This window comes from Hemicordylus capensis, chromosome 2 (genome assembly GCF_027244095.1).
Source record: "Hemicordylus capensis ecotype Gifberg chromosome 2, rHemCap1.1.pri, whole genome shotgun sequence".
In the NCBI taxonomy this organism is placed as follows: Eukaryota; Metazoa; Chordata; class Lepidosauria; order Squamata; family Cordylidae; genus Hemicordylus; species Hemicordylus capensis.
The window spans coordinates 186,769,294-186,789,866 of record NC_069658.1 but is presented as its reverse complement, the minus strand read 5'-3'; the positions used below and the strand labels follow the sequence as shown (position 1 = coordinate 186,789,866).

At 47.5% G+C, this 20,573-nt stretch overlaps 1 protein-coding gene across 4 annotated transcripts in view; it reads left to right on the top strand.

The window, feature by feature from the left end:
* The window catches only part of HDAC6 (histone deacetylase 6), a 54,771-nt gene that overhangs the window by 21,621 nt on the left and 12,577 nt on the right, over positions 1–20,573 (top strand). For all 4 annotated transcript variants that reach the window (XM_053293749.1, XM_053293747.1, XM_053293748.1 and 1 more), the window contains 12 exons: positions 549–608; positions 818–907; positions 991–1,097; positions 1,178–1,245; positions 1,400–1,580; positions 3,718–3,846; positions 4,460–4,628; positions 5,055–5,188; positions 5,656–5,724; positions 6,345–6,537; positions 13,653–13,802; positions 19,865–20,039. In XM_053293749.1, coding sequence (XP_053149724.1) covers positions 549–608; positions 818–907; positions 991–1,097; positions 1,178–1,245; positions 1,400–1,580; positions 3,718–3,846; positions 4,460–4,628; positions 5,055–5,188; positions 5,656–5,724; positions 6,345–6,537; positions 13,653–13,802; positions 19,865–20,039 — 1,525 coding nt within the window. The remainder of the gene's footprint in view (positions 1–548; positions 609–817; positions 908–990; positions 1,098–1,177; positions 1,246–1,399; positions 1,581–3,717; positions 3,847–4,459; positions 4,629–5,054; positions 5,189–5,655; positions 5,725–6,344; positions 6,538–13,652; positions 13,803–19,864; positions 20,040–20,573) is intronic.

Here is a 20,573-nt window from a genome sequence, read left to right as displayed (position 1 = left end):
TATTGTGTTTATTTAAATGTCCAATCTCCTTGGCTCTACAATCCCAATCCAGTCTGAACAATATCATGTGAACAGACTGTAAGGATCCTTCTGGAACAACTGCACAGAACTCCCTCCATGTTTCAAGGGGTGGAATTTCTATGGAGCTAACATTCCCCCAACCCCACCAACGTGTAGAGCTGCTTTTTGCATATGCAGAGATACATGTTTGTGTGCAAAAATGTATTGCAGAATACACCCTTTCCCAAACACTTGCATACCTGTATGTGTCAATGATCATGTGCCTGGCAGCTCTTAGCCTTGAGTTATTCCACTGGCCTTGTTCTTTCATGTGGTGGTTTCAAATCGCCATGCTTGGGATCCCCATGGTGTGTTCCCTTTCGCTTCCTGACCTGGGCAGTTGTTCTGATAACGTCATGTGAGCACAGCCATGTGACTTTCTCTGCTTCAGAGAGGGTTTATCTTTTCTTGGCCTTCTGTTGGGAGTTGGAATTAGCTGGCCCGTGGGGTGGCAAGTGAGGTTTGTGGCTAACGCTGATGTTTTTCAGTTCCAGCCCCAATTGGTCTTGGTTGCTGCTGGCTTTGACTCCGTCATTGGTGACCCCAAGGTACGAAAAATATATCTTGCACTCTTTCACAGACTGAGTAGCAGTTTTCAGATGTTTCTCTCTGAACACTTTCTGGGGAAAGCCCCTCAAAAGGGCTTTTCATGTAACATATGTGGCTTTTCTTTTTTATAATTGAATTATGTCTTTCCTCAACAACCCACCTGCGCACCTTCTAGAGTAAGACAGCAGACTCTTCTTTGCATCCTTAGGGAGAGATGGCGGCCACCCCTGCCTGCTTTGCTCACCTGACGCATCTGCTGATGCCGCTGGCTGGGGGCAAGCTGGTTCTGGCTCTGGAGGTGAGTAACTTGCCATTCGGACCTCTGAATGGCTGCTTTGCTGCTGAAGGAATCTTGGCTGCCTATCTTCTCCTCTTCCTCAGGGTGGGTACAATCTTGATTCCTTGGCGGAGGGGACCTGTGCAGCCCTCAAGACTCTCCTAGGAGACCCCTGTCCTCTGCTGGAATCTCCCCTCACTCCATGTAGCAGGTAAGAGGGGACGGTTTTGCCCCCAAGCATCAAGCCTGAGCTCCGGCTGACTGGCACGTCTCCTTCTTCCCTCCTGACAGTGCCCTCCGCTCTGTGTCCCAGACGCTTGCAGCTCACAGCAAATATTGGAAGAACCTAAGGAGAATCAGTGAGTGCCCAGCCTAGATAGTCTTTCTCCCCTTCCTCAGGCAATAAATAAGCAGGCCTGGGAATCTTGGCTCTGAGCCCTTTCCTAACCAAGCTCTGTAATTCCGCACAGAAAATCCGGGAATCTCCAAACTGTTTCTTCCCCTCCAACTCAGGTGCAGATGTGCCCCAAGAGGATGAAGGAAAGGAGAATGTAGCTGTGCCTTTGGGCAGCCCTCTGCCAGTAGCTGAGATCCTGTCCAGGTCAGCAGCTGAACTGATGCAACCCCTGCCGCTTTCCTGTACAGGACTGGTTTATGATGAGAAGATGACGGAGCATTACAACATGTGGGACAGGTAAGAAGTAACGTCGTGCACAGTTTGGTGAGTTTAGCAGGGTTGCACAACCTTAGTCCTCCAACTGCAGTTGAACTACAAATCTCTGCCATCCCTTACTATTGGCCTCTGTGGCTGGGGGTGAGATGGGAATTGTAGTCCAACAAGAGCTAGAGGGCCAATGTTGTGCAGCCTTGGTTTAATGTTGGCATCTTTTCCACTTTTCTGGCATGAGCATATGCACTCTTGCTTTTTTGTTTGTTTTAATTTTACACACGGCAAGTGTAACAGCAGTTGAGGGAGAGCAAATCTCACCTAGATTATGAACTCACTGGGTGGCCTTAGGTACGCCACGATTCTCCCAGCACCAGCCCCTCTCCTTCAGGATCTGCTGTATGGGGGATATACTGGCTTACCTTACAGGGTGGTTGTTGAGATTACTGTGAGTGGGTGTGTTCAGCATTTAAAATAAGTAAAAAGAATACTTCTAAAACTGAATGGATTAACCTGTTTACTGTATGTAATTTTAAGAATTTGTCCTGTCCCACTTGGCTCACTCAAGGCAGCTTACAATTTAATAAAACAATGCAAAAACATATAAAAATACAAACCTACAAAAGCAGCAAATAAGCAGAGGGGAAAAAAAACACGTCAGCAAAGAAAAGAAATCCATAATAATACTCATGAACTTGCTTCCCCCTCCCCTCACCTTTGATGCTTTCCCATTCCAACCTTTTCCCTATATTTCTCTCTTAACTCTTCTCATTGTAAAAGCAAAAGATCTTTTAAAGTGGGCTAAGTAAGGGGTGGTTTTTTTTGAGCCAGGGCTTATGAGATATGAATGTACTGCTTTAGCTTTAATGATGCCTTCCAGCCCCACTTCTTCTCTACAGCAACATGCAGGAGAGTGGAATATAATACCTCAGCCTTATTTTTAAGTATTTGTTTTACTTAGAATATTTATATACTGCTTTTCAACAACAGCAACGAAGTTCACAAAGTGCTTCTTACAGCAAAAGGAATGAGAGTAAGAAGATGGGTTTCTGTTCTAAAAAGGCTCACAATCTAAAAAGAAACATGGGAGACACCAGCAACAGTCACTGGAGGAATACTATGCTGTGTTAAATAGGGATAGTTACCCTCCCCCTTCTAAGTATAAGAGGACCACTCTTCAGAAAGTGCCTCTTTATCCCATCAGCAGGAAGAATGGACTTGTCCATACAAAAAAGGAGTGTAAAATGCTTTCCAAGGCAAGTTCTGGATCACTTCCATCCTCAGAAATAGAAACGAACCAGTCCTGATTAGTTGTTTTTTTTAAGGTTGAAAGCCTACTAAGTTCTCCCCCCCCCACCCCAACTTGTCTTGATTGGAACTTTGATTTAACAGTCAGATCATGGAAGGGTCCAGAACGAACAAGTAGTTCTGGTAAGAACTAATCTGGCTACTTTCCTTTCATTATCCCTACAGCTGGACTAAATTTGCTCCAGATCGGTTAGGCAATTCACAAGTTAGCCCACTTGCTCCTCAAACATTCACGCATTCACCATCTTGAATAGGGATGGACGCCATCATCACAAACTACGCCTCTGAGGTGTCCCTATGTGTCCCTGCACCTGTAGCAAATTTGGCTCAAATCAGTTAGGTGGTTTACAAGTTAGCCCACTTGCTCCCTGAAAGTAGGGAGGCTGAAAGTAGTGGCGTCTAGACCAGATCATGTTCCGACACCCTTCCTCCTTGCTGTGGTCTCCTGGGTGTGTTTAAGGAGGTAGTCGCAGCAAAGAACTGAAAAGAGGAGTAATCTGGAGGAGCTAGAATTGTGTCAGACCAAGTCTCCCTTCCCTTCAGAGACTGAGGGTGCCTGATTATTTAATAAAATACACATGCTACTTACAGCAAAGGCTTTCAGAGTAGTTCTAGTAAGATGAAATACAATCAAACCAATAAAGCATTTGACAGGAGGGTGCTGGGATGTTCATGAGAGATTTGACAGGGGCCCTCTTGGCACATCCCCCTTTTAATCATGTGGGCTAGGAGAGATCATCCAGATCAGCCCCCCCCCCCTCTAAGATTGGAGGCAGGGTGCAACAGCCTCTTGAATTCCACCCATGATGGGAGTCCTGGCTCGCAGCCTCTCATGCGAGGTCCCTCTCTTTCTTAGCCAGCATCCAGAGCTGCCCCAGAGAGTCTCCCGCATTTTCCAGCGCCACAGGGAGCTACGTCTGACAGAGCGGTGCAGTCGACTCCCGGCCCGGCTGGCTTCTGAAGAGGAGCTGAGGATGTGCCACAGGTTGTGAGGAATTTTAGTTATCTGAGGCCTTCTCAACTTCTCTCCCCCCCTTTTCATTTCTGGGATGAAGAGGTTCCAGAAGGGGTGGGCTTTGCGGGGATGGGTTCTGTGGCTGATGTCAGAGGGAATGTCCAGGCAATGAGGGCTAAGCAACCGTTGCCGGGGGCGGGGTGTGTGGAATTGATGGGAGACGTGAAAAGCTTGCATGTTGGTGGACCATCCAGAGACCAGGGAGGGACGGAATGGCTGCGAGGAGCAGACAGGAGCTGGAGGCCTGCCAGGCAAGTGCCTAATAGACTCTGGTGCTGAAGATTTCAAACGACTGCTCCGTGCCAACTGGGACACTGGGTGTGGATGCTGCTGGATGGAGTATTGAGAACCAAGCGGGTAGTACATTTGATTTCAAGGAGAAGGAAACATCTGTAAAACATTAAAGCTTTACAATATAAAGATAATCTGCTCCATACTAGTGTTTTGAACTCTCTAATCCCTTCTCAGATTCTTTTTTAATGAACCCATGGCTTCCACCTGCCTCAGTTAGTTTTGAGGTTTTGTCTTACTCCCTCCTCCCATAGAGGATGGACCAGGCTCATTTCCCCTCTCCTCTCTCCAGTCTGGCCTATGTGGAGACCGTGAAGTCAACAGCCACCATGAAGCCTCGAGACCTGCATCGTCAGGGTGACCAGTACAATTCTATCTTCATCTGTGCCAGCTCCTATGAGTGTGCCCGACTGGCAGCTGGTTCTGCATTCTGTGCGGTAGAGGCTGTGCTTTCTGGAAAGGTGAGCAGCACGAGCTTCGTTGGAATCATGGAAGGAGGAGCTGTTGCCTCATCATTGTTGCCGATCACCCTGGGAACATGGAAACAAGATGAAGGCACCTTCTACCAGATTGAAATATGTATTCATTTGCTTTCATTCGTTCACTCCATCCTGCAGAGTGGGCCTGGAGGTTTTTATGGAGTGCCAAGTACACAGATTGCAGACTGTAGTGGGCAAGGTTTCAAGGCCTTAGCTGCATAGCAATGACACTGTCATTGCACTGTGGGGTCCTAAATGTCTCTGGACAGGCGTAGTGCTGCCTAGGGCCTTTTTGACAGATCTTTGTGGCAGTGCTGACGAATTCTCAACTCAAGCTTTGGTTACTATGCTGCGTTTCTGTAGGGTTGTGATACAACATCCCCCCCGTTTTATTTCTCTGCTTTTCAGGTCAGGAATGCTGTGGCCATTGTCCGTCCACCTGGACACCATGCTGAATCGGACACTGCCTGTGGCTTCTGCTTCTTCAATTCAGTTGCCTTGGCAGCACGATACGCACAGCGCCTAGCTGGACGACCTATGAGGTGAGGTGGCACTGGTCCTGTGACTTGCTCTGCAAACCTAAGTAGGTTTGGGTGCCATGATGCATTCCCTGACGTGGAGCCCAGAGAGTTGTAGTTTTATTGGTGCCAGGCAAAACAGTAGGCTAGTTCAGATGTAACATGGAGCCAGGATTGGATCCTAGCTTCTCACAATTTCTTCTTGCCTCGATTGTATGCACTCCTACCTTCTGTTTATGTGTGAGGCTCAGAAATATTCTATTTCTAATCCTAGTTTAGAACAAGCCAGAAACTTTTTTTACTGTCCAGAGTGATTCTGTCTTTTTCTAGCCAGAGTTTTCCAATGAACCAGGATCTGAAGCTGAGATTAGATTCATTATGTCTGAATTGGTCTAATGACTCCTGGGTAGAATGCAGTGACAATTAACCAATATACATAAAGCATACAGAACTTAGTTTAAGATTTGTCCAATTTTTCCCCTATTCACCAGGGTAATGATACTAGACTGGGATGTTCACCATGGCAATGGGACACAGCACATGTTTGAAAATGATCCCAGGTATTATATGTGGTATTTCCTTTCCTCTTTAAGGAACCGTGATGCTAATATGGTCTAATCATAGGGATCCTTTGAAGCTCACCCTTGGTTGAGCAGGTAATCTTGGGCTGGATGATTTTCATTGATTTCTAATGTCTATCAGGAACAAAAGGTAATTCTGCAACCAGAAACCCCAGCCATGTGCAATGGAAGTAGACTATGGAAATCATGGAAGCTTTATGCTTGCCTTAATATTCGTGTGTGCTTTTCTTGCTAAACATAGAACTTTTAAATGAATGAATGAACGAATGAATGTTTAATAAAAAGGTTTTTTTTTAAATTACAACTTAAAATCAAACCTTTTTGAATTAATTTCCCCAACTTGTGCAGCTGAATATATATTGGGGTGGTGGTGATTTGAATAGCAGGGGGAGGGACCAGTGGGGCAAAGGAGCTACTTACTACTGTGTTAGGAGCAGAATCCATGAGAAGAGATGTAGAAGCGTACACATCCTAGCTATATGATAAGATTACAGGCCTCCCTGTGGTCTCTTAAGCATTTAGGAAAAATCACTAAGAGCAGGCAAAACATTAAGCTGTCTTTTCCAATTACCCTGCCCCCCCCCGCCACCGCCATCTAGCGTCCTGTATGTCTCCCTCCATCGCTATGACAACGGAACCTTTTTCCCCACCTCTGAGGATGCGGACTATGATCGGGTGGGCCAGGGACCTGGTGAGGGCTTCACCCTTAATGTGCCTTGGAACTGTCCCCGCATGGGAGACCCCGAGTACCTGGCTGCCTTCCACCAGATTGTCATGCCTGTCAGCTATGAGGTGGGTGCCACTGGAAATGTCACTCCTGGGGGAAAATAGGTGTGTGTGTGAGAGAGAGAGAGAGAGAGAGAGAGAAAGAGAGAGAGAGAGGGGTGGGTGGGTGTGGGAGATCTGGATCATAGCAGGTCAAAGGGTTAAAGACACCGCCCTCCTCTTTCCGATGCCATTGTCTGAATACTTCTTCCCCACCCCATCACCATAGCTGCAATTTGGATTAGAAAGAGAGAAACTTTTATAGGGCTAAAGTATTTAACATGATGTGTTGTTTAGCCCTTGGATGATAGTAGGAGGTGCATGTCGGGGAAGGGGAAAGGAGTGGAATAAGGGGACAAATCGAAGCTGCTTGATCAATAGAGATGGGTAGAAGTGTAGTGGAGGGGGGACGCACAGGGACGGAGCGCTGTTACTTCTCTGAGGCTGTATTAGAGGATATCTGAGTGGGTTATCCTCTCCACATGGCTCAAGGCAGGACTATGCAAATTGACAGAACCTTTAAAAGCCTAGGGTGCGGGTGGGGGTGGGGATAAGCCCGCCCAGTTCTTTTAGTCCTGCACTGGCTCATGGCAGAACTCTCTTCAGATCATTTCGTCTGTACTCTGGCTTTACTACTGTTATTTCTAATTCTTGTGTATTCCCCAGTTGTTTTCACCTTTTACCTCTTTACTCCATTAAAAAACCAAAAAAACAAAATCCTTAGTTTCCCATCCTTCTCCGTTTTCTCCCCTCCGTACTGTTGGCTACTCCAGCCCCTTTTCTTCTGCCATTTCTTGCTCTGTGCCATGGAGCAGAGCAAGCGACTGAGGCATATACTTATGCCTAAAGGGAAAAGCCAAGAAGGGCTTCCCAAGCAGCTCAGAGCTGCTAGTTCCGGCCACGCTTGGGGAAAAGGGAAATGCTGCACCGGGTCTCTCACCTGCTGGTTGCGAGACCTGAAACACGGTGTCGTGAGGAGGCGCAGTGCTGCTTGGAGACTGTATGGGCTGGCTGGGCCAAGCTTTGGCTTCACTTCCATCTGCCCAGGGAGAGCTGCAGCAGCAGCTATTGTGCCCCGACTCCAGCGAAGAGGGGCTGGCTTGGGAGGCATCGGGGGGCAGTCCCCAGTACAAGTGGGAATTTACCCACATGGCGAGAAGTGCTACAGCCGAGGGCCCAGCAGGGCCCAAAGGCCCGTTTTTGGCTGGAAGCGAGAAGGAGGAAAGTGTGCCACCGCTGCATGGCTCCACAATGGACCACCAGGGGGCAGCGAGCAGAGCTGTGTGTTCTTCTATGACTACCTGGCAACTGGTGAGCTCGAACCGTGCGGGGCGGGATTTGGGCACCCAAACTCTTTCCTTCCCCAAAGACATACCCCCAGGGTGGCAAGCCTGGTTTCTTAACACTCTGTCTGCTTCATTTGATAAACTGGAAAAGAAAAAAGTCAAGAAAAGGGGGCGGAGTAGAAGGGACCACTCTAACTCATCAGAGACTGATTCAACTACCTCACAATCCAAGAGTCCTTCCCCGAGAAAGGCCAAAAAGAAATCAAAGCATGGGACAAAGCGTAGAAGGGACAAATCTAAGGGGTCCAATAAAAGGAATCAGGGTCCTGTCAGCGTACATTCTTCTGAATTATTGGGGCTTGATTCTCCCAGTCCACAGCCACATAACACCGAGATGCCTGTCAGACCTCCGGAAAAACCAGGACCAGCTGTTCCGATTGACAAAGCCATTGATATTGTCCCTGATAACTCTACACCCCCGGCTGGAGGCCCCTAGACCTTGAGGAGGTTGAGTGGTCAGGAGCAGAAGAACCAGACAATCTGGATTCTCCAAGACTGTTTCAGCAGGATGATTTGGCCCACCTCATGACCAGGGCTATTTTAACTCTGGAGCTGCAGGCAGCACCCACCTCTGACACAGACATTCCATTAACTTAGAGTGCGCTGGTTTTTCCGAAGCCGAGGTCTGACCACTTGCCGTTGCCTTTACCAAACCACTTGTGGAGGCCATTAAGGAGGGATGGAAAATTCCAGCCTCCAATTGGAAATCCTTAGCCTTTGCAAACAAATATTCTTTTCAGGAGGAGCCATCTGACATGTTTAAGACTCCCCTCACTAACTCTCCAGTGGTGGTGCTGTGTTCAGAGGCATTGTTACCCCACGACAGGGAATCTGCATTAAAGGATGCAACGGATAAACATCTGGAGGCGACTGTGCGTAAATCACATGATGCAGCCTCTTTATCTATCCGGGCTTTGGCAGCTTCATCCCTGCTGTCCACAGCCTCACTTATTTCACTGGATGACCTTGTCCAAGACCGCACCCCCCCCCCAACTGATTCAGTGAAATTGCATAGACAGCTGGTCAAGATCCAAAAAGCTCAGGCATTTATATCAGATGGTATGCTAGACTCTGTACGTTTTGCTTCATGGCCAGCAGTCTTCTTGTTTGTGGATCACTGGAACCTCTGGTTGAAATACTGGAAGGAAGACCCGTCTTCTAAGACAAATCTCACAGCAGTACCATTTGATGGCAGTAAGCCTTTTGGGGAGGTGGCACTTAAGGACATTCTGATCATGTTTAAGGACAAAAGAGGGGCCATGCCAACCTCTTTTCGCAAACAGGAACGTAATCGGCCCAGGAGACCTTCTCAAAATTTTCAGTCCTTTTGTCAGAACCAGCCGCCCTTTCGTGGGCATGACAGGGATTTTAGATCCCACCGTCAACAGTGGAATAGATCCAGGTCCAACCAACAGTTTAATAGTTGCCGAGCCACTACCATGGCCCAACCCAGAGGGGGAAAACACCAGGTTGACTCACCCCACAGGATGTTGGGTGGCTGCCTCATCTTTCCTGCATTCCTGGGAGCTTTTAACAATAGATGGTTGGGTGCTGGACTCTGTGGCCATTGGATACAGGATAGAACTGGATGCCAACCCTCCAAGCAGTCTCCTTCCCACTCCAACCTTGTATTCACCTACAAGGACATCGGCCTATGGGAAGCTGTCCGGCACTTGCTGGACATTGGGGCCTTCGAACTGGTCCTCCCAGATCAACAAGGTCAAGGCATCTATCCTATTTTGTTTACGGTATCCTAGAAGGATGGCTCCCTGCGGGCCATACTGGACTTAAAATACCTGAATCATTGGGTGAGAAAATGACAGCTCAGGATGGAATCTCTGCGGTCAATTGCAGAGGCTCTTCAGCACCTGGATTTTCTGGCCTCAGTTGACCTCAGGGAAGCTTACCTACATGTCCCAATACATCACGGCAGCTGTCACCTGCTGTGCTTTCTGTATGTGGGAGTGCACTATCAGTACCAAGTCCTGCCCTTTGGGTTGTCGCTAGCACCCTGCATGTTCACGAAGATACTAGCTCTTATAATGGCATCCCTACAACTCCAGGGGGTCAGGGTGTTCACGTTCTTAGACAACTTGCTTATCAAGTCCACATCTCTCAGCACCGTCAAACAATATGTCAAAGCGACACTGGGAGTACTGGAAGACCACGGCTTCTTAATAATCAAGAAAAAAACCACCTGGAACTGAAACATCAACTTGTACATCTGGGTGTTTTGATTGACACACAAAGAGACCACTTGTTTCTACCACCAGAACATCTTCAGACCATACAACAGGTGGTGTCAGAAGTACTACTCAGCAGGGCAGTACCGCTAACAGCATTATCTCGCTTGCTGGGCCTGATAGTGGTGGCCCTAGATTCAGTACCTTGGGCATGCTTCCACTTATGCCAGCTGCAGTGGTTCCTCTTACCTCATCACAAGGACATTGCAGTCAGGTCTCCCAAGTTAGTGAAGCTTCCTACAGCTGTACAACACTCCCTAAACTGGTGGCAGTCTCAGGAGAACCTTCTGAAGGGCAAGGAGTTCCTGGACCCTCCACGAGTGACAGTAACCACCAATACCAGCAATCAGGGTTGAGGAGTGCACTGCTTGCTGAGGTCAGCCCAGGGCATTTGGTCACCAGCCAAAAGAGCCCACAGCATCAGTTGGATGGAGCTGTGGGCAATCAAATTAGCCTGTGCAACATGGACATGTACTCATGAAGATGGACAACATAATTGCAAAAGCCCATGTTTGCAAAAGGCAAGCCCCAAAAGGCAAGGCAGAACGCGCTCGGGGTCCCTACATGTAGAGGCAACCCTTCTGCACTGGGCAGAGCAACGTGTACTTTCTATAACAGCACACCATGTTCAGGGTGACCTGAATTCAGTGGCAGATTGGCTGAACTGCAAGACCTTCTACCAGGGGAGTGGGAACTCAAACAGTCGGTCTTTCATGTGATTACCTCCCATTTCGGCCAGCCACAGATAGACCTATTTGTGACTCCACACAATGTGGAACTACCCCGCTTCTACACAAGGTTCTATTGCAGACAGGCGGAAGGAGTGAATGTGTTGGCATTCCCACCGACTCCTCAGCTGTCTACTTTGGAAAATACAAATCTTCAGAGCTGAGGTCATAGTACTCCTATTCTGCCCCTCAACGCATGTGGTCTGCAGAACTTCAGAACCTGTCGACAGCAGACCACCTTCCTCTTCCAGTGTCAGAAGATCTCTTACAACAGGAGCCAGTACATCATCAGGATCCAGGCTGGTTAAAAGTAGCCGCCTGGAAATTGAGTGGTGCATGTTGAAAGTACATGACTATTCCAGCTCAGTGCTCAATGTGTTTTTGGCACTCAGGTGTGACTCAACCAATAGGATTTTCCAGCATACATGGAGGGCCTTCTTACATTGGTCAGCACGGAACTCAGTCCCAAGGGGGCAAGCCATGATGAAGCAATTTTTATAGGAGGGCCTGGGAAAAGACTTGAGAGCAAATACACTGAAGTGACAGGCAGCCTCATTAGTTAGCAGGCCTGATATCTGGTGTCTCTAGAGGTTCTCTTAAAACTCACCCACATCTAAAAAGGTTCCTTAGGGGCGCAGCGTTGTTGACTCCAGTAGTCCACCGGTTTCTGTTGTGGGACCTCCATACAATGCTGAGAGCATTTCAATCATCGCCTTTTGAACCTCTAAGAACCATCCCCCTAAGGCTTCTGTCTTTTAAGACAGCTTTTCTTATAGTTATATCGGCACAACAAGTCTCAGAGTTTAGGGCTTTCTCTGCGCACAAGAACTTATGCATGTTTTCCAAAGACTCAGTCCGTCTCATCCCTGATCCATTTGTGCGTCCAAAGGTGTCCTCTGTTTTTCACGAGTCGCTGGATATAGTCTTGCCATCTTTCTGTCTAAATCCAACTCATCAGGCAGAAAAAACCTGGCATAAATTGTATGTGCGTAGGTGCTTAAAGGTCTGTCTGCAGCATACTGAGCAGCTTAGGGTAACGGAAGTTTTATTTATTTCATTTCATCCAGCTTCAGTGGGCCAACCGGTTTCATCATCAACCATAGACCGGTGGAACAAGGCATGTATATCATTGGCCTACAAGTCTCAGCATCTCAGGGCACCTAACAAGATTTGGCAGTTTTCACAAGAGCAGCTGCTACTTCAGCAGCATTTTCTACAAACACACGCATCCAGGAGATATGTCGAGCTGCCACGTAGAAGGCGCCATCTACACTTGCAAAGCACTATAAGATGGACTCTTATGCCTCGGCTCAGGCTGCCTTTGGCAGATGGGTCCTCCAGCAGGTCCTTCTTCCTGAGTAGGTGCAAGGGTTCCCTCCCCTTCAGTGGTTATATGGGCTGTGCTGTGTTATATTCCCTCTCAGATGTCCTCTAATACAGCCTCAGAGAACGGAGCTTTGGTTCAACTACTGTGAAGGCTCCTTCTTGTGGCTGTATTCAAGGACATCTGGACCCACCCAGGAGTGCTCACACCTACGCAAAGGAATAGAAGTGAGAGGCAAAGTTGGGGTCGTGTTTTTTCTCTGTTTAGGGATCTTTGACCCTCTCATGTGTTTTTTCTTGACTATGTTATTGTTTATATATTGTTTGAAGTGTTATTTCTATTTCGCTGATACTTGGCCTAAAAGAACAGGGCGGGCTTATCTCTTCCCCCCCCCACACACACCCCCAGCCCCGGGCTCTTAAGGCTCTGTCAGTTTGCATAGTCCTGCCTTGAGCCACGTGGAGAGGATAACCCACTCAGAGGTCCTCGAATACAGCCACAAGAAGGAGAGCCCCATAGTAGGTGAACCAAGAGCGCCTGCACTTCTGAATTGGCAACTACATCACTGGATATGGGCAGGCTGTTTCAGCATGTAGGAAAGAGTGGCAAGTGATTGGGACAGCCAGTAGACTTCTACAGAGCAGCATGAAAGGTGCAAGGGGAAACTGGGGAGGAGAGGAAGTCCATGGAAGATAGTTTTTTAAAAAGCATTTCAGAGTTGTTGGGGGTAGTCTTGTTTTGTTTTTAAACTTGTATCCTTTTTGTCAGGAAAAATAAGCTTGGTCTCCCATTATAGCAATAGCAATAGCACTTACATTTATATACCGCTTTATAGCCGGAGCTCTCTAAGCGGTTTACAATGATTTTAGCATATTGCCCCCAACATTCTGGGTACTCATTTTACCGACCTCGGAAGGATGGAAGGCTGAGTCAACCTTGAGCCCCTGGTCAGGATCGAACTTGTAACCTTCTGGTTACAGGGTGGCAGTTTTACCACTGCGCCACCAGGGGCTATTATTCATTAGTCATTATCAAAGAACATTACAATAAACAATATGAAGAGCAAATGAGAGGTCTTGCATATAAAATTAAAGCATTATATAAGCATTTTCAAGTATTTTTCACACTCAAGGATTTGAAATTAGTCATTTAAGGTGGTGATGGTATGGGGAAACCATGGCTGTTGCTGAAAGCATTAGCTTTCAGCTGGCTATGCCACCTCTTCCTGCCAGCCATCCGGCTCAGTCCCATCCTCCTCCCATTGTCTGAGCACCCACTGGGAAGGATAGCCCTCGGGTTCTGTTCTAGAGCTAGTCTTTCATGCTCTGTAGCCAGTCATGATTATGCAGCCATAGACAAACAAATGGACATCCCTACTGAATCTCAAAGGCTTGGCAAGGTGTGGATTGTGGAAACCACTGCCTTCTGCATTGTATCTCTGGCCAGGGCAGGTAAGTGGGTTAGCACAAGGCGTGAGCTCACTTGTCCTTTTCCATTGCAGTTCAATCCAGAGTTGGTCCTGATTTCTGCTGGTTTTGATGCTGCTCGAGGGGACCCGCTGGGTGGATGTCTTGTGACACCAGAATGTTATGCACACATGACCCATCTCCTCTTGGGCTTGGCAGGTGGCAAGGTGGCGGTTGTGCTGGAGGTATGTCAGAGCACCTTGTAATCTCTTGGGAGTACAGTTGTCCCTCGCCAACCGCAAGGGTTCCGTTCCGCGAAAAGCTTGCGGTTGGTGAGGCATTATAGTCAATGGTAAAGGGGGTGGTTAGGGGGACCGCGAAATCACCAAAAAATAGAGGGAAAATGCTCTTTTAAAAGCCTAAAATCACCAAAGCTCAACAGGAATGAGCAGATTGAGCCCCTTGGAATCCTGAAACCACCCAAAACCTCTCCAATGCATTTTAAAGTCACCATGAGTCAGCAAGGGTTGCCAAGAGTCACCCAGAACTTCTCCAATGCATTTTAAAGTCACCAGGAGTCAGCAGAACACAAGAAAGCTTATTGAGAAACATTTCCTACCTGGCAGCCATGCAGATGGTCAGGATGCTAAGGAGGAGGGGTAGGAGGGATGTGATGGGAGGAAGGGAGCCATGGGAGAGGTGGGGTGGGGAGGGGAAGGGTGGGGAGGGGGGGATTTTTAAGGGGAAGGGGGGTACCAGCACCCTCCGACAATGATGATGATGCGCCCTCTGTTGCTGGCACTTCACAGACAGATGCTCCCTGAAGTGCCAGGCTGCTCCAGTCTGCCAGGCTGCACTCTCTTAAAGAAGCTCAGGAGGGTTGGCTGGGCCATCTTCTTCTGGAGGTCTTTTTGGACCTCTGTGTAAGGCCGGACCAGGTCATTCAGTCCCGGCCTGAATGCCAGGCTGCGCTGCATGAAGGGGTCCATGTCCACTGCCTCATCTGCCAGCTCCGAGACCTGCTTCAGGAACTGGTTGATCTTCTCCAGTGTCAACTTGGCCATGGCCCTGCTGTCTTCCTCTTCTTCACCCACTTCTTCCTGATCACTGGAGGATTTGATCAGGGCCTCGAGGACCCACGCAGCCATTTCTTGCGAGCGTGCAGTCTCTGCTGCGCCCGCCACCACCGCCCAACTGCCTGGCACCCCATTTCCCCGGAAGGGAAGGGAAGCATTGCCCCATTTCTCCTTCTCCCTGGCCTCCTCCCTCTCTCCTGGCCGGGCCTCCTCCTCCTCCTCGAGTTCCAACTGCAGATCACATGGGATCTGCAGATGGAGAGAGGAGGATGGGCAGCGGCGCCACACACACACAGACACCCAGCAGCCCAGAGACTAGAGTTGGGGACCTGGGGAAAGGGGGAGGAGGAAGCCAAAGGACAACGGAGGGAGGAGGACAGGCAGTGGCGGCGGCTCCCCATTCCCAGCAGCCCAGAGAGACCGGAAGTAGGGTAAAGATAGGTAAAACAAATGAAAGAATCAAATGGCTCGAGCTACTTTTGCCAAAACATAGTCCATATTGTATTTTTCATTTATTCAAATACTGTATCCATTATTATTTCTAGCAACATTGCTAGCAAAAACTAGAGAACAAAAGGGGTAAAGGTTCAAGCCAGACAAGGGCTTCACAAAACTTCCAGTCACCAACAAAGGGGGCTTCTATGGTCTGCCTGGCTGGTAGCAGCTGTCCTACACCTCACATTCTTCCTTTTAAAAAAGTATACAGCCTAATGGCTCAGAGTAGGCAACACCAATTGCACATTATTGAGTTCTTGGTCCCAAAGCAGCTTCCTATCCTCTGCTACTCAAAGCCAAGAGTGAGCTACTGAATCAGTTGCTTTGTTTTATCATACAGTCTGCACCACTCAGTCAGCTGCTCCATTTGTTGCCCTCTACCAGACCTGCTGTTGTCCACAGTCCCAAACCTGATAGAAACCTGGAACCTGCAAGTGTAATCATGTGTGCAATTCAGCTCAGACTTAGATGGGGAAAAGAAATCATTGTGAACAAGAACAAATTGGTAGTATTGTGGGAGAAGGTCAACTAGTAAGAAAACTATTCCACTGCAAAACCAACCTTAGTAGCTTTTTTTTCTTAAAGTTTGCACCATAACAGCCATAGCGCCAACATTTTTTCTCTCTCATTTGAAAGGCTACTTTAAACCTCATTTCCTGCATAAATGCAACTACCTTTGCTAGCAAAGCAGCATACATCTGTTACTATAAAGGTAAAGTAAAGTGTGCCATCACGTCGATTTTGACTCCTGGCGCCCACAAAGCCCTGTGGTTTTCTTTTGGTAGAATACAGGAGGGGTTTACCATTGCCTCCTCCCACGCAGTATGAGATGATGCCTTTCAGCATCTTCCTATATCGCTGCTGCCCGATATAGGTGTTTGGGAAACATACCAGCGGGGATTCAAACCGGCAACCTTCTGCTTGTTAGTCAAGCATTTCCCCGCTGCACCACTTAAGGTGACTCTGTTACTATAGCTGACATTTATTATTTGGGTTATTTAAGTACAGAAATTTAGCTTTGGATATTTGCATCGTATGGTTTGGTAGTGTGTAACTTACATATGGGCGGCGGTGGCGACAGCTCCCCCCACCCCGGGCAGCCCAGAGAGACCAGAGGTGGGGCAAAAAAATTTTTTTGCAACACGCCTCACCCAATGCATTAATTATTTTTGAGGGCCCTGGGGATTTTTTTTTTTAAAGGTTCATGGTGTGTGTGTGTGTGTGTGAGAGAGAGAGAGAGAGAGAGAGAGAGAGTGTGTGTGTGTTATGTGCGCACACTGCCTTGATAGTGCCCCCCAGAACAAAACTCTTTCCACTCACTGTTGATAAAAATTAGAGGGAACACTGATGGAGTCTCCTAATAGTTAGCAATTTGAGCATTGGGAAATTGGGGTGATGGGTTTGTGGTGGGTGTGTAGACCGCACAATGACTCTGTGTGAAGGTTGCTGATGTCACACATCATTTAGATGGTGCTCAGGAGGAGTTAGCTGTTGTTGCTGGTGTCAGTATGTAACACATTAGGAAATATAAATGTCATTCATACACCCATTGCAGCCTGGTGGGGAGGGTGCTGGGGGAAGGCAAGATCAATCTTACGCTCGGCACCTTTTTGCCCAGGTTAAAGCCCAGGTTAAAAACTCGGGCTTGTGGGGCAGGCAGCGCCGGGATCAGGTCTGGCTGCTCATGTAAACAGCCTCGCAGTTGGGAAGTCCTGGAAACCAAATTTAGATTGCTCGATAGGATGCTGGAAATCAAGTCCTCTGAGGCAGCATTCTCAAAAATGTTACTTGTTCCATGTGCTAAACGGACCAACTAAATGGGCACAGTTGAGGGTCTTTGTGCATGGGTCACACATTAGTGTCAAGATTGGATTTGTTAGGCACTGGGGATCATTTTGGGACAAGCTGAGAGTCTGTAGAAAAGAAACAGAAATTAAATCAGGCTGCTGGCTTTTAACATCAAAAACATTGCCAAGCAGCTTTTAAACCTATGGCGTAGATAGTCATGCCTGTACTGATATGTTCAGGAAGGAAGTCTGAAAATTGTATCATTTTTTTAAAGTAAGTAAAAATAGAGGTGACAGGAGATGGTAACCTTAGGTGTATCAACAAATTTAAAATTAACATATCACTGGGTACAGACGGTATCCACTCAGGAGTTCTTAAAGAACTCAAATGTGAAAATGCTGATTTCCTTTTAGAAAGAAAGAGAGAGAGAAAGAAAAAGAGTAACTTGTCCCTAAAACTGGGCTCTTTGCCAGAGGACTAGAAGAACCAATGTAGCACTAGCTAACTTCCTGTGTAACCACTAAGGATACGCAGGATGTTTCAGCGTTGAAACATTTTTACTTGAAATAGGCTGTTTTGAGTGTTTTGAGTTTGAAACAAAACACCCTCTAAATAAAGGGCCTGTTTTGAGCTTGGGACAGAACAACCCTGTTTCAATCCAAATTCAAGCGCTATTTGGAAGGCCTGTTTTTCACTTGCTGATTTAGCACTTGCTAAAGTGCTGTGCTATAGCTGCTGTAACGATCTGGGTTTGTTGGATCTCAGACTGACAAAGGTGAAACTTGGGTGCCTGCCTTCCTTGAGCTGGGGTTTGTTTTGTTTGTGTGGTAGTGTTGTGACAAGAAATGGACAGTGGCTCTGTGTGTGTGTGTGTGTGTGTGTGTGTGTGTGTGTGTGTGTGTGTGTATTTTTTAGTGATTGCTGTGATGAGCTCCATGTCTGGCCTTGAGACGAACAGTGTGCTTTACTCACTGCTCTGGTATGCTCTGCAATCTGCATCACAAGGTGATGTTACATGGGACACCTTTGAGTTTGTTGAGGATATGGATACAATTCTTTTGGGTGTGGGTGCTGCAACGTGTTGCTTGGACCCTTGCCCTTGGCTGGTTAGAACAGCCGGTGGGAATAGAAATTCTTGGCTACAGGAGTTGGTTAACTCCTCGCTACATGAGGGTTTTGTGCCAGCAGCCCTTAAAGAGGCGATGGTTCGCCTTCACTTGAAGAAACCCTCCCTGGACCCTGAGGTCTTTGACAACTATAGGCCGATCTCCAACCTCCCTTTTGTAGTGAAGGTGTTGGAGAGGGTTGTATGTGCCCAGCTTGAGAGGGTTTTGGAGGAAACCAGTTACCTTAATTGTTATCAGTCGGGTTTCAGGCCTCGGCATAGCATGAGGACAGCACTGGTCACTCTGGTAGATGACCTTCTTTGGGACCTTGACGAGGGTAGTGTCCCTCTCTTGGTCCTTTTAGATCTCTCAGCGGCCTTTTGACACTATTGATCATGCTATCCTTCTCGACTGCCTGCGTGCGTTGAGTATTGGGGGCACTGTTTTGCAGTGGTTCCGTTCGTACCTTAGTGGGTATGTCCAGTCGGTATGCATTGAGGACAGGTGTTCTGACCTGTGTCCACTTCTTTATGGAGTTCCCCAGGGTTCAGTTCTTGCCCCTATGCCTTTTAACATCTATATGAAGCCGCTGGGTCAGGTCATTTGCCAGTTTGGAGTGAGATTCCATCAATACGCTGATGATACTCAGCTGTAGATTGCCATCCCACACCATGCTGGGGATGCTGTTTCTGTGCTTGCTTGATGTCTGGAAGCTGTTAAGATCTGGATGACTCAAAATAAGCTCAGACTAAACCCCACTAGGACTGAGCTGCTCTTATTCAGCCCTCGTACTGGCCAACAGTTGGATCCAAACCGTTTTTTGGATGGGGTGGCGCTGCCCCCAAAGGAGCTTGTCCGTGACTTGGGGGTTCTTTTGGACTCGTGCCTCCTGCTTGAACAACAGGTGGAGGCTGTGGCTAGAAGTGCATTTGCCCAGCTTAATCTGGTTTGCCAGTTATGCCCTTAGCTTGATCAGCAGGCCCTAACGACAGTGACTCATGCCCTTGTCATCTCCCGCTTAGATTACTGTAATGCGCTTTACCTAGGGTTACCTTTGAAGACGATTGGGAAGCTTTAGCGGGTCCAGAATGCAGCGGCTCACCTACCTGTGAGTGCCAAAAGATATGATAGGGTAACACCTCTCCTGCAGTCGCTTCACTGGTTACCCATTCGCTTCCGAATTCAATTCAAAGTCCTGGTTCTTACCTTCAAAGCCTTCTGGAGCTTGGCGCCTGTCTACCTACAGAATCGCCTCTCGCCTTCAGTTACATCGCTACTAAATTTAGTAGTCAAGAGATAATAAGAGGTCTTCTTTTGGATTGGTAACTCTTTAAACAATAGGAAGTAGACGGTAGGAATACATAGATTATTTTCACAATGAAGAGAAGTAAAAAGTGTGGTCATCCAGGGTTCTATATTGGGACCCTTGCTTTTTAATTTGTTAAACGATCTAAAACAGGGGAAGGCAACCTCTGGCTCTCCAGCTGTTGTTGAACAACAACTCCTATCAAAGAAATCACAACTTATATGTATACATTAATATACAGTATGTATAAACTAGTGATGTATATGTATACACTATGGGGTTTGAACGATTGGTGACTAACCAGGAAAGAGAATCATCACTGGAAAGCTGGTTTTGAGTTGAAGCACTAGAGGCAATGGACAATGCCCTCTGTTTCCTGTAGCAATCAACCCTAATTTGTCCTGGAAGCATGGGTTATGAAGGCTTGAAGCTTGCTTTTTTTGTATTAAGCTTTGGTGGGGTTGTGGGGTAGATCAGTCAATTTGCTGCAGTGCAGTGGAGACAGAGTCTCTAATCCTTCTGTTTCCCTGTTTCAGGGTGGCTACAACCTAGAGTCGATCTCAGAGTCTATGGCCATGTGCACACGCAGCCTCCTGGGGGATCCTCCACCCCCACTGGGACGCCTCAAGCCTCCCCATCCCAGTGCCCTGCAGTCTTTAGCCCGTGTTACAGCTGTGCACCGCAAGTATTGGGCAAGTCTCCGACTGGAAGGTAAATATCCCATAGCATCTGCGATGGCTTCGGGTCTGCAATATTGACTCTCATGAGCCACTATAGTGTGTTGGCAAAGTGTGAGAGCTGCAGACTGGGAAGTCCCCCAGTTTATATCATTAACTCCCTGGGTGGCTTTAGGCAAGCCATTACTTCTCAACCTCAGCCTGCCCCCCTGCACAATTTGAAATCTAGGAGTAATACTACTGGGTTGTTAGGATTATGGGTGGTATAGAACTCAAATAAATAATTAAATTAAATTAAATTAAATTAAATTAAATTATTGGAATAATGTGTATATTACAGGTTTTGAGCACATGGGGGTGTGGAGAACTATATAAACAATCATCTTCTCTCGCAATATTCAAAATGCCCATGTGTCAGCCTGTCTGTGTTAATCCTCAACTGCTTCACTGATGTGAGTAGGAGAGGATTGGGAAGGTGTTTGAGGAGAGCTGTGAGAGTGTCCCAAATGCCACATCCTCCTAGGAACAAACAAGTGCAGTTGTGACATCATCATTACTTGTGAAGGTC